We start from the raw sequence: 13,469 nt of genomic DNA, 5'->3' as shown, positions 1-13,469 counted from the left end.
TCTGCATTTGGATTTTATAAATGCTTTTTATGAGTCCAAAATCTGCTTTTATGCGAACTATAATGAAATCTTCTACCATAATAAGCACAGAGATAATTTGCTACCACTGCAAATCACTTCTCAGAGATTAATGCAAGTTGTTTACAGGCCAATTACATGGCCTGCCAGCTGGACACTATGAGAATGCCCACTTTTTGTTTTGTTCTTTTAATGTTTTGCTGAGCAGACAAGTGAGCATTCTTTCAAAACCAACTTAGAAATTAGAACTAGGAAATGGATACTGGTATTTCAGACAGACACTCAGAGACAGTTACGTACAAAGGCAGAATAAGTTTAGAGAAAGCAAACTCTAAACAACTTGGATAGTACGTTGCTCACATCTCTGCTACTTAATGCTTCTCTAATAGTTGCACTGGAACAACAAAATGGCTTTCTAAAGCACATAACAGTCAGGCATTGTATGGTGTGTTAACAGGCCTTCCTTTTTATCACCACTAAGCTGCTATGTACAACTGATGCTTCTTTACAAGTTGTGAAGACTCAAGTATGAAACTGCAGGCAGTTACTGACATGGACAGGAGATGCCATTTATTATATTTAAAACTAGCTGGTATTTGGGAAGCAATAATACCTCGTCTTTATCTCTCCTTTCCAACAGACAGCAACTTGAAAAGGGCTCAGCTAATGCCCATTTCAGCACTGCTGGGAACAAAACCTGCCCTCTATGCACACTGATTTCTCGTGCACGATCTCTTGGTCGCCCATCTTCATATCCCCCACCTCACATGGTCAGAATGTTTAAAAACTCATCTGAATGTTATTGGAAAAATCAGGGCCACCTCATCATTAAAAATCACTGTTGACATTAAAAATATGATTCCATTAGAAAAAACAAATACAACATCAAGAACAAGAAATAAAATGCTCCAATAATAATTAGGTTTCCCTCAAAAGTTCTCCTTACTCGTGACCAATAGATGGACAAGCAATGGAAAATAACACAGATGAGGCCTGAGAAGCACCTCAGAGAAACACCTCGTGTGGAAGCTAATGATGCATGCTAGCAGAACCAGCAGGACGGCTGCTTGAGACACAGAGGGTGTCTGAGGAGCTGACTTGCAACTCTTGAGCAACAACAAGTTATCAACTGATACCTTCAAGAGTTACGTAAACATTTGGGAGTAAACAGTTTACAGCATTATTCCTTGGGAACTGTGATGGAATTGCAGCCCATGGCCTGTAAGAACAGGAGATGCTCAGCATGGTTCTGGCAAGCAACAACAAAACAGGAATGAAAAAAAATCTCATCATCAGATAAAGCAAAGATGTTTTTAAATGGTCTAGACTGTGTTAACATCGTGTCTAAGGTTGTAATATGGTTACTAAGGACTGCAGCTGCCACGGCTACACGCCTGCTTACATACAACATGGGCAATGGACAAGAACAGGTAATCAGAACTTGTGCCTTGCTGAAGGTAACATTCAGCTGGGCACTCAGTACCTGCATTACACTCAACAGCTTGGCTGAATTTGTTAAAGACTGCTGTAAGAATAGTTTGATACATTGACATACACTGACAGCGCCACAATCTCAGATAAATCTGAGATGAGGTGGTGCCCATCAGGTTACCTGACTCACATTCGAGTTATAAGCATCCACACTCGTTTGATTTTGCCATCACTAAAACAGTGGAATTGTCAAAGAAAAGCCCCAGCCATTCAAATTGAATTTAACATTTATTTCAGTTTATAAGGCTTGCATAAGGTGGCCTCCACGGTGCCCTTGAAACAATGACTTGATTCCCACAGTCTCAGCATTAAGACACACTTTGAGTCAGGCTGCTTACCTTCACAGCACGATTCCATTACTTCAGCTTATGAGCCGTTCTAAAAACGGTTCTATTTCCCTTCCAAATGTTTACATTATCCCAGTATTAGCAGAAATTCAGTTTTGATGTTACTTCATAAAGGTGTATTTATCTCCTCTAACATATCAGACTCTTAAGTGCACTCCTCTGAATTCCTTCCAATTTAATCTGCTAATACTATATCCAGAGAAGCGTACAAGATCTCAGTACAACAGGACATTATTGCCTTGCAGCAGGACTAACACTGCACATCTGTCACTTGCTGGTCTGATAGATTGGACACAACTGTATTTCAGAGCACCCAGTTCTGCTCTGTATTAGAAAGGAAGCAAGCCCTTTGGTTTCCATCATCCCACAGTTAAGACTCATCCCAGAGGATCTCCAACTTGTACCTGCATCCCCTCTAAGCCCCCTCATACAATACACATATAAAACATGTGCATTTCACGAGTATAACCTAAGAGCCCCGTGTCAGCAGCATTATAGAAGATCACTAACATTATTATCATTACTTAGTAGCTAAATAAAAACCAAATACCTTCAGAAGTTCATCACTGGCCCTTTCATATTCTGCATTAAATGAATACACGCTAACAGCTAACTGAATCAGCCTCCCAGCTTAGTTAATTATTTTATAATGCAGAGGATTACCTTTACCCTAGAAAGCAAGCTTCCATCCCAGAGCTTCTCATCCTTACAGAGAAAGAAGGGCATAAGATAGCCTTATGCACCTGCCTGCTCCTCTGCTCTGTTAGTGGAAAGCCAGTGTTACAAGCATCAAAGAAAGCACATTAAAAATCTTTCTAATTAATGATGGTGTTTGTCTTTCTGCTTTTGGAAGGGAGCTCTGCATTCATCCCACGAAGGCAAGGAATATAATTACAAGAAGTCTGCAAAGTTTACATTCTGCTTCCCACCAAAACCCCTTTTGCTCTCGATGGCGTTCCCCATTATCTCTGTGTATACTGAGAGAACTGCTATGTGAAGTCACGTTATAAGTTACTTTAACAATTCTTGAGCAGCACTGAGGTAACTCACGACCCTACTTTTAACATCAACCTCACCTTGAAATTAATGGAGCAGGTCCAATCCCTCACTTACTGTTTTGCACCCTACAAGAATTCTATCATTGCTTGAATTCTTCCTTTCCTTACAGTCCTTATGGGTAAGAATGGCACTTTTATCAGAGCTAAAACAAAGAATCCTGCACCAGCCACAGGGGATCTGTACCTGCTTTACTTGAGAAAGCAAGAGATGACCTAAATTACAGAGGAGTCATGTAATAACATTGTTTTAGTTATCATAATGAGTATGTTATTATAAAAGTAGAGGACCACATTAAACCCAAGGTTTTGCCTCCCAATATTTCCCGGTTTCCCTTTATGTACATGCCCTGCTAATGAACAAAGGACAAACGCTTACAGAACAGGTAACACAGCATCACAACTACAGACCAGCTGCTTTCTGGTCAATATACAGCATCCTGATTTCTCATTTTTCACTATCCATTTTTCACCATCTTCCCCCTGTGGTTTAAGGACTGAACTGCACAGTCCGCTCAGTGCTTAACTCTTACACTGACAGCATTATTTGATTTTCACACGCCTTTTCTGAAAGCCACCCTTCCAGCACACCCAAAAGTCATTGCTTTCCTTATGTGCTTCACAAGACCTCCGTGCCACATGGACCTGAACTGACAGCAAGCCTTCAGTGACCAACCAACAACTATCCCTACACAAAGCTTCACTTCTGGATTGCTCCCCAATTCCAGTAAGCAGGACTGGCAATTTCCCCTCACAAAACCCGGATCTCCATCCAGCTACTGGATCTCTGGGATCATTCCAGCTTGGCAGCACGTTTCACACAAGTTGTCTAAAACTAAGCAGCATCTTCCCTACGTGACCAAACTACAGTCGGAGCAATAAACAGCAGAGAGGGGCTGAACAAGATAAAATAGGTAAGGGATTTGCCACAGCGCCTTAAAAACCAGCTCACATATTCCTTGTATTTTACTTTACAGTTCATTCTTGGGTATAAAAATGTCTCTTAAAACATCCAAAGTCAGGGAAGGCACCAAAAAGCACCAGCTGATGCACGCTGTGTAATTTCTTCCTTCCATATCCCAAAAGGAGGCCTAGCACTTTTTCCACTCCTGGGTGTTTCATTACTAAGAAAAATGCTGGAATTATTTGAGAACCAGAAATATTCTGTGATTCCAAGCAAAACAGACACTCAGCCAGAACTCCATGTTCAGTGACTGATCGTGTCTCATGACCTGTACGTGTATATGAAAAATCACATGAAAAAATCAAGCACAGAAAGAACAGAGGGAGAGATTTCAGGTATTCTTGAGAAACTATGACACAGCTATTTTGGATTCCTAAGCGACAATATATCCTACATTCAAAATAGTACAGAACCCTCCTCTGTCAGTTCAATTACTGAAAACCAGGGGGGGGTTACAAGCAGTTCCCAAATTGACTAATTACCCAGAGCAATCCAAGCTATGTCTTCAGAAGACTCTCTGTGGTCGCTACAGTTCCTTTCTTCACTGGGGAATGAAATTGGTTCACGTGCTCTGAATAATCTAATCCCTGCTGCCAATACAGTAACAAATGAAGGGGAAAAAGCTGCCTTATGAACTAGAAAAATATTTACAGGCCACGTTACTCCAGCAGGAAGCTTCTGGGGGCTGTTTGGTAGTATTAGGCAGAATACATAGCAAAAAAATACGTCTATCCTTACCTAAAATAACTCGAGACAGTAACTAGGTTAACACAATAGTAGTGCAATACCCTTCATCAACCCCACGGTGAAATTTTAAGGAAGGTAGCATGGGAAAAATAATGAAGTCGAAATACCTAATGCTAAAATGCCATGCAGATAAACAAAGAGCATAACAGGCATTCACAGCTATGGAAGCATTACAATAAAGGAAAGGCCTGCCAAAATCAGATAGAAGTATTAGATAATAACGCCCATCTACTGCCATACCAGTGCTGTAAGTACTTGTATATTAAAATAGTTGTTTGATTTCATAAAGATCCAGGTTCTTCACTCTGCATTTCTTCTGATGAAATTGACAGCAAAACAACCCCAACATTTGTTATCACCAGTTACTCAAACTAGATGCATTTTTAACATTAAATACACACATCAGTTTGTCCAGATAAAAGAATACAAAGGTGTGCTAGCACAGTTAATTCCGGTAACCTTAGAGACCAACTCAACCCTAATTCAGAACACATTTCACAATTAAGCAATAATCCATTTAAGACAATTCACCATATATTAATCAACAGCACGACTGCAAAACGCGATGCTTCTAAAAACATGCATCTTTCAATCAGCAATCATAAAACAAACAGGCCCCGATCACATACCGTCAGGGTTTTTTGGATACATCTCTTTCATTAATCTCCCTCAGCAGCAGCATCACTCACTCTTCTGTCCTTTTCCTCCTAAAATACGTCCCCTGAGATAGAGTCTTTTCACCGCGATTTTATCAGCGTTTGAGGTGTCTCCACCACATCCCTACGCACAGGAGGCAGCAGAAATCTCTGCATTTCTCACAATCTATGGCTGCAAAGGAGGCTGGTAGGCAAAGCAACTACATCGGAACCAAAACGCTGACTTCTATTATCTGCTGCACCACACATACACACACACACTGCATCAATGGCCTCAATTCATAGCAGCAATCACAATGACACGTAAAATCTATATAAAAGGCATGCATTACTCACTGGGTTTTATTCTTTAGCTTCTTCAGCATGTAATTCTTTATGCTCTACAATGCAGTAGGTATGAAACGAAACATTTTCCCTTTATTCCACTGATGCCGTTGTTTGAATACCATTAGACACCAAGGACAATAGGCAGGATCAGCTCGGACATTAAGAGCAAATATTTAATGGAAGACTGGTTCCCCTCGTCTCTCCCTTTCACATCTCTGCCTCATGTATCCAGGCACGGGTGGTACTGGCTCCCTTGGGAGGCTGTAGCTAGCAGCTGAGGCACAGACTAAAACATGGCATGGATGTCAAGGAGCTGATGTCACAAAAACAAGTATTTCTCTGATAAAAGCAACGATGCTGTTAGGGAAGTCTGACAAATCAATAGAAACTGTTCAGCTAAACGCGCTTTGTTCTACTGCTGCGGCACTAAGAGGAATAAATCAGATCAAAATCTGTCGGTATAAATAAGCTGAAACTACAATAATTAGCAAAACTGCCAATCAGAAACCACGCGTGCATCAGGACGGCCCTCGCTTACGAGCACAGACAAGAAATAGATAAACATTTCAGAAACAGCCCTGTTTAATGTCACTTCCTAAACGAGATCTCATTTATAACCCCACGAGGATTTTTAAATATAGCAGACTGGCAGAGAAGTCCCCCATTTTTAATCAGGGAACACCAGGACCAACCAAGGACTGAGGCTCAGGCAGCAGCTGCCAGGAACGCCTCTGAGCCGCATCCAGTGCCTGTTAAGGGCTGCAGTGCCTGCAGAAGCTCTGCCACCACCCGCCAGCAGCACTGCCATTCCCAGCCAGGGATGCACTGCCTCACCGGAGGCAGAAGGTGCTGTTCCTACAGCAGCTGTACATCCATGGGAGGAGCTAAATCAAGGAGGGGTGAATAACACAGGAGCAAAGGAAACAGTCTGTACAAATCTGACTATAAGAACCTGCAGTTATTCCACGTTGCAGACAGCATCGTAATAAAATAAGAAAGGAGCTTCTTCAAGCACAGGAAGAACTTCTTACACCACGTGACTGAAATTACAATGGGATTTGCATTCCTTATTTTATTAATGGATTACATGTGTTTATTTCAGGCCTTACTGGCTGGCACAATCTCAAAGCCGCATCAGTTTCACAAAGTTTCTGGACAGCCAGCAATTTCATTACTAGATTTCAACAAACACACAATACTCAGTAGATATTTCTGCACTCTCATTCCAAAGGATTGTTCTGATGAAACACCACTTTGAAACACGCTGTACATTTCTAAGCAAAGGACGCTGTTTGAGCCCTGTTAACTTCCCAGTTCCCATTAAACACAGAGCAAAGAGACGAGCACAAAGTCATGTTTTTAATTCAAGTATTTTGCCTAGGTGTATTTCTGGAGCATGAGAAGTCAAAGTACCAATGAGATCATCTGCTTTCCTTGTATGGCCTTTAAACAAACCATATCATGTGAACCAGTAGCATTTCCATATAGCCCAAGAGCAAAGCAGATCTCTGCTGTACATGTGCAAGCAATAAGCAGTAATGCTGAATGCATTAGCATACTCTAAATTAGCACCAGGAAAAACAGTTTGAAAATATTTACAACCAGGCCACAATAACAGATTTGCACGTAGGTCCCATGGACACAAAGAAGCAACAGGCTCCGAGTTCACCCATTAACTGAGAAATCAGACCACAAATCCCTTACCAAGTACACCCAACAGAGCAGCCATTTTTTAACATACAGCTCAACACAACCTGAACACCCTTAAATGGAACATGTAGGTCACCTGTGCCATGCTAATTGATGCTCCTCGAGCTCATCTGATGGCCTGCAGTCATTAAAAACATCTACAAATCAGTCTCAAAACCACTTTTCTTCTAAATATCCAGATATCTAATGAGAACATTAAATCACAACCAACTTCATTACGCTGCATGACTTGCAGTGAAATCTGTTAGCTCACTCTTTTCTGATGATAGCACAGTGTTTTTCCCTTCCATTCTCAGCCATGCAGATCGAAGAAGGGCTTCAAGGTTTGTCTGCTATGCACATCTGACACTTCTCCAGCTCAGAGTTCAAGCTATCACACATCCACTCCATCTAAAACTCCAATAAAAGCTCTCAACAGAGCTACAATTAGTATATCAGTATTATTTCTCTAGCTGAAAATGTCACTCGCAGCCATTGAGCACAGCAGTACTCATTTTCAGTTGGTCTATCAGTGCAAATCCTGGCCAGCTACGTGCGCTGCCTCCCCCAGGATGCATCATTTACCTCCTCTTGTATCTTCCAAATGCAGAGCAGTAAAGCTCCTCTGACACTTCAGAAGGCTTCCACTCACAGTGACCATCACATTCCTTTCCCCAGCATTTACAAAGACATCAAGTAATAAACTGATTAATTCCGTCCATAGCGAAAAGTGACTATACAGCTGTTTAATCACGTCATTCCAGTACTAATCCTTAGAAACATTACAGTATCAGTAGAGAAACTTCATAGTAATATGTTAAATACTGACCATATTAATTGCAGAAAACCACACAACAAATACACGTACATAAAACCAGCTTATGAAAAGCTTTCAAAGTATTTTTTTTGTACAGTTGAAGAAATACAAGCTGGAATCTGGTAGCATTGTGGTACTCACTGTCTTCTCCTGGGCAAGGCATGCCAGGTCTCTCTGGAATGCTTGGGAACACTGGAAAAAAAACACAAAGCCTTTAAGTGAGAAGACTCTTGGCAGCGCTATTTATCTGATTGTTGAATACAGTTACTCAAAACCAAAGCTTTCTGCAAGCCATTAAGTAGCATTCCTTCATAAAACACAGTCACAACTACTGCCAGCACTGCTTGCATTTATAGATCTGGGGTTCAGAATTTGAAGGCCACGCCATCGTGCCAGCTTTGAACTCCACAGCCAACAGAACCCTTCAGCCTGACAACACCAGAGCACAGGGCACCCCAGGCACATGCAGAAGAATGCTATCTGACAGGCAGAAGTTCTAATCTGAAGCTGTTACCCTTACCAACAAATACACACAAGGTCTCAAGCTGTATAATACTTGCCATGAATAATCAGCCCTTCCTCTCTGTTTTGACAATACAAACGGAAGGCTTCTTCCAATTCCATCTGAGATGAGATGGTACATGGGTCACCTGAGGAGGAAAACAAGACGTACAAATTTATGACTGAAATATTGAGGCTACTTCATTTAGCATCAGCCCATGGACGGCTTTTCCGTCAGTCATTTGAAATGTATCAGGCACTTTGATCACATACAGAATATAAGAACAATTTGTTAGATTCAGAGAAGCAATCTATGACTCAATTGCAACAAATAAACACAGGTGAAAGTTATGAATACACACTTACAGCCTTTTCTGTGGATTTGTTTTCTGCACCCACACACTACATTAGCGCAGAACAAGCTTTTAAATGCACTCCAAGGCAACAGCAACATGTTAGCCTCAATTGTATCCCAAAACAGCCTAACAAGTAACTCAACCAACAAGTAAACTAAATGGAGACACCCACCCTCAATAAAACCCAACCTCCTGTGCTACCTGAATCTCCCTTTCATTAGCCATCATGCAGTTCAAAAAGCTACACACATGCAATATTCGGTGGGCATTTATCAAGTTACTTTTCATTAGACTGTTACATACAGCAATGAAACAAACTGAAATCAGTATGGCTGTCTACATCTTTTTTGTCAGCCTCCAAGATGAAGTCGAGTGCTGTGCAATTGTGTAATCACAAGGTAGCTGTTTTACTAACCAAGAGATGTGCCCATAACAAGTTACAGCTGCATCACACCTGAGAGCCATAAGCAGATATCTGAGTTATTAAGGAAAGCAGACAGGTAGCAAAGGCACACAATGCCAAGCACTTCCATCCCGCTCCTACTCACAGCAACCAGAAGGCTCTATCTAACTTAAGGCTGTAGAGAAATGGCACATTTTGCAGCAAGAAGACATACTGAAAACCATCTCACATCGTGATGGCATCTCAGAGCCTACAGGAAGGGTAAAGAAAAGGTAAATTTCTCAACTATTTTTTGGAGAAACACACTGATGAAATCCTTTACATGCAAGGATAACCTGGAACAAGACCTGCCAACATCAGCCTTTCCTGCAGGAAGAAAGTGGGCAGCAGAGACTTGCACAACAAATGATTTCTACCCAACTCTATGAACTCCACACTTCGTTAACATAAAGGCTCATACTATTTCTCCCCACACATGTCATATCTTACACACGCTTTGTATCATAACCGACCAAAAATAAGAACTACCAAGTAGTATTTACTGTACCTTCATCATCAATCCACTTGAGGGTAATTGGCTGCTCCTGTTGCAGATTGCACATCTCACGCACTTCATTACAAAGCTCATCGTAGTTTATGGATGCATCCAAGTTTGTTATCAGGATGTCCCTGCATGACATGAAACCAAACTTCTGTCACAGATATCTGCACAACCCCGAGTATTCCAACAATTCCATCTATGGATTCCAACCTGCAACACCGCGCTTACACAACCAGCATTCTTCATATGAAATGCTCCCTCTAACGTATGAATAATGATTAATCAAGTGACTGACATAATGCAATGAGAAGTACACGTGTTTCCCTTCTGCTGTGTATTTATAGGCTTATATTACACGATGGTATGAAGTACCACACCCAGAAACACACATACCTGCAGCCTGGAACCCAGAGATAGACTGAACATAGTTTTATAACTTCCTCTTGCTTAGATTTAACTCGGATTCCTAAGCGATGCCATCATTTACTATTGATTCCTATTGTTATTTTATTTAGCACACTATTAATTTCTATACAATTCTTTTAGCAGATTCCTGAACGAACTCAGCCCTAATTCTGAAGTTGTCCAGCTTTGGGCTTGATGTGAAAGAGGCCAAAACTCCACATTGCTCTAGAATCCTACACACAAAATGCTGAGTTACTTGGCATTGACCTGGTAAGTAAACTCAACAAGAAAGCACCTCATTCTCAATTAAGTTTGGTGGAATTAATTTCATAATTACATTTAATTAGAAGCCCTTTTTTTTAATTTCCAGCACAGTATTAAAAACTACAGTAGCAACATGTGCTTATTTGGGCAGGAAAATATCAGAGATTACTGAGGCTACTGCTAACACATGCCAGTAATTTCAAGCTAAACACTTCAAGCCTGAAGATTTACTTCAGCCAAACATTTAACTCCTCAAATGACTTAAAACTTCAGCTTCACATAAAAACGAGGCAGATCAAAGCAACACCAACTCACAGGGTCCTCGTTGTGGCAGCAAATCAATTAGGTTAAATCTGTCTGAAAAACCAATCTTCATGCTGAAGCCATAAAGTCAGGCTTCCTGACTCTGTCAACAAGTGGCTGAAGCCATAAGGACCACGACTTGATTTATTGTCTCAAATCAGAGCTGCCAAAATAAGCACTGCAGAGATAACGGAAGCAGCTGTGCGTTAACATTTCATTGCGTTACTCAAACTGCTGGGAGGGGAAAGAGGGGGAAGTAGACAGCAAAAATAAAAGGCAGACTAACAGATAAGTTTACTGCTGGTGTTTATTCACAGCAGGAAAACACATTTGTTTAAACTTCAGGTGTTTAATTGAGTACAAATAGATCCTCAAGCTGCTTGCACAGGTTCATCCGACTCCACCGTTAGCATCAGAAGCAACTGAGATTCTTTAACTTCTCATTATTAACTAAATAATTCCTGTAACCTCACACCATTCATGCACATTTTCCCCAATTCAAGTGGGGAACCAGCAGCACACGGCAGGAATCTGGATGGGATTTTAGTAACTAATTACCAGGCATTAACTACAACGACTTGGGCACCGTGGTTACTCTGTTACCAGATCAGACAGGCATCAAAGTTTGGCCGGGACACAACAGAGAGATACAACGGGATACAACAGAGAGATACAACGGGGCACAACAGAGAGACACAACGGGACACAACAGCTGTACCACACTCGGACTCACCCGCTGTAGTGCGCCTTGACTCTGATGATGTCCTTGTTCAGGTGCACTTTGGAGCCCATCCTGCTGGGCATGGTCCGTGCTGGGCAGCCCGGTGTTACGGATACGCTCCTTTAAGACATCAAACTCTCGGTTCCGAAGCGGAGCTCCGCGGGTGCTCGCTCAGCTCTGCGCTTCACATCGAACCTACGGTGTAATAAGCACAAAGCGGAGCTCGAACAGACAAACTTTAACTTTTCTCCTCGACTTTTCAGCCCGTTCGCCCCGAGCTCCCACACGCTCCTCCCCCCCCCGCCCACACCTGTTTACCACACGGCCCGATCCGGGCGCTCTCTCCCCTCCTCGTTCCCCTCCTGTTATCCCGGAGCCCCCCGAGTCCTGCGGTTCCCCCTCCGCGGCCTTTCCTCACAGGGACCCGGTTCGCCCCGCCTCGGCCTGAAGTTGTTTAAAGTCCCGTGAGGAAGTTCGGAACCAACTTCTACGCCCCGTTTCCCACCCAGCCCGCAGGTCCCGGATCCCGGCAGCGCTCTGTGCGTCCCGTACCGGCTCTCAGCGGACGTCACACCGTCACACCGCGCTCCCTTCAGCCGCCCCCCCCTCCCCGCCCGCCGGCTCCAGTAGCAACGGCGCCACCGCGCCGAACATGGCGGACTAAGAGGACTAACCCCCCCACAGCCAATAAGATGCCTCCCGCTTTACCTGTCAGCCAATAGCGAGCATCGGCTCACCTGGAGCCAATCCCCAAAAGGCTACCTTCCGCCTACCACCAATCGTAGGCCAAGGAACCGTTACCTGGGAGAGTAGTGGTTTGGCCACCAATCAAAAACCAGAATAGAAGAGGAAGCCGAACACCTGCAGCCAATCAAAAAAAAGCAAGCGGCGAGCTCACCCCTCCATAGCGCTGAGCTGACAGGTGTGGCGCCAAGGAGCCGCTAGGGGGCGCTGTCCGCACGAACCAGCCGGCAGCGCTCGGCTCCATCCTGCCAGCAGGGGGCGCTGCTCCTCTTCGTGTGCCCTCGGTTCGTGACCGTCCGCATTAAGCTTCTGTCGTACCGGCAGCAGGAGCCTCATTGAGTGAAATTGGTTTCGCTACATTATCTGTCGGATCAGGAACCGTGTCAAGAACCGATGGGAGAGCTTTAACTTTAACTTCGACAAATGCGTCCTTCTTGCCCAGAAGGAATTACGGGATGAAACCCCTGAGGTTGCTTTGATTTCCCTTCTAATGTCTTTTTATCTCTCGGTTCAGTAGCTGCAATGTCTATCTGGTCCATTTCATAGGAGCTGCCGTTCCGATGCAGAGCGTGCTTTATGAACACACTGAGAACGAGTACATGGATACGTGCCCCACTTACAGACACACCAGCACTCTGATTCCATGAAAGGAATAGGAATACCTCCATGTACAGCCCTCATATGTATGTATTTCCTTCCTGCTATCAGTACAACACATCCAAAGCTTGTCAGCCTTCCAGTGACACCAGACTTAGCTTATTTCTGTTTATTAAGTGTGCCATAAAAACAGAGTTGAGGAGGGTTTTGTCCTTCGATATTCATCGTGTATATAATGGTTTTCAAATGGGAAAGAAACACCCAAAAACGTAGAACAGCCTCAAATGAAGCTTCAGTTTTATTCCCAATCCCAACCATTACAACACACTCCTAAAGTCCCTCCTGTCAAAGGATCTGAACGGCACCTGCCTCATTTCTGGCTTTGGAAACACAAAGGAGCTGTTCTGTCTTGTGCAATAGCTGAGCACCTTGAAGGCCTGCAGTCAGATACAGGAACATCTGTTGAATCAACCTGTTGGAGAAGTCAGCAGCGTGTGCAGCTAATTTTGTCCAGTTTCCCCCT

At 43.1% G+C, this 13,469-nt stretch overlaps 1 protein-coding gene across 3 annotated transcripts in view; it reads right to left on the bottom strand.

Moving 5' to 3' along the window:
- The window catches only part of PRKCZ (protein kinase C zeta), a 34,362-nt gene extending 22,068 nt beyond the window's left edge, over positions 1–12,294 (bottom strand). The window contains exons 1-5 of one of the 3 annotated variants that reach the window (XM_072354014.1): positions 12,158–12,294; positions 11,618–11,800; positions 9,919–10,040; positions 8,672–8,761; positions 8,253–8,303 (exon numbers count right to left, since the gene is read on the bottom strand). In XM_072354014.1, coding sequence (XP_072210115.1) covers positions 8,253–8,303; positions 8,672–8,761; positions 9,919–10,040; positions 11,618–11,688 — 334 coding nt within the window. In that variant the 5' untranslated portion in view covers positions 11,689–11,800; positions 12,158–12,294. Of the gene's footprint in view, positions 1–5,251; positions 5,549–5,614; positions 6,088–8,252; positions 8,304–8,671; positions 8,762–9,918; positions 10,041–11,617; positions 11,801–12,157 lie in introns of those variants that run through there. The other 2 variants (XM_072354016.1, XM_072354015.1) reach the window with 2 other exon arrangements.
- Between the last annotated feature and the right edge of the window lie 1,175 nt (positions 12,295–13,469).

This window comes from Excalfactoria chinensis, chromosome 20 (assembly GCF_039878825.1).
Source record: "Excalfactoria chinensis isolate bCotChi1 chromosome 20, bCotChi1.hap2, whole genome shotgun sequence".
NCBI classification, from domain to species: domain Eukaryota; kingdom Metazoa; phylum Chordata; class Aves; order Galliformes; family Phasianidae; genus Excalfactoria; species Excalfactoria chinensis.
The sequence above is the reverse complement of the archived record's forward strand: the minus strand, read 5'-3'. Positions and strand labels throughout refer to the sequence as shown.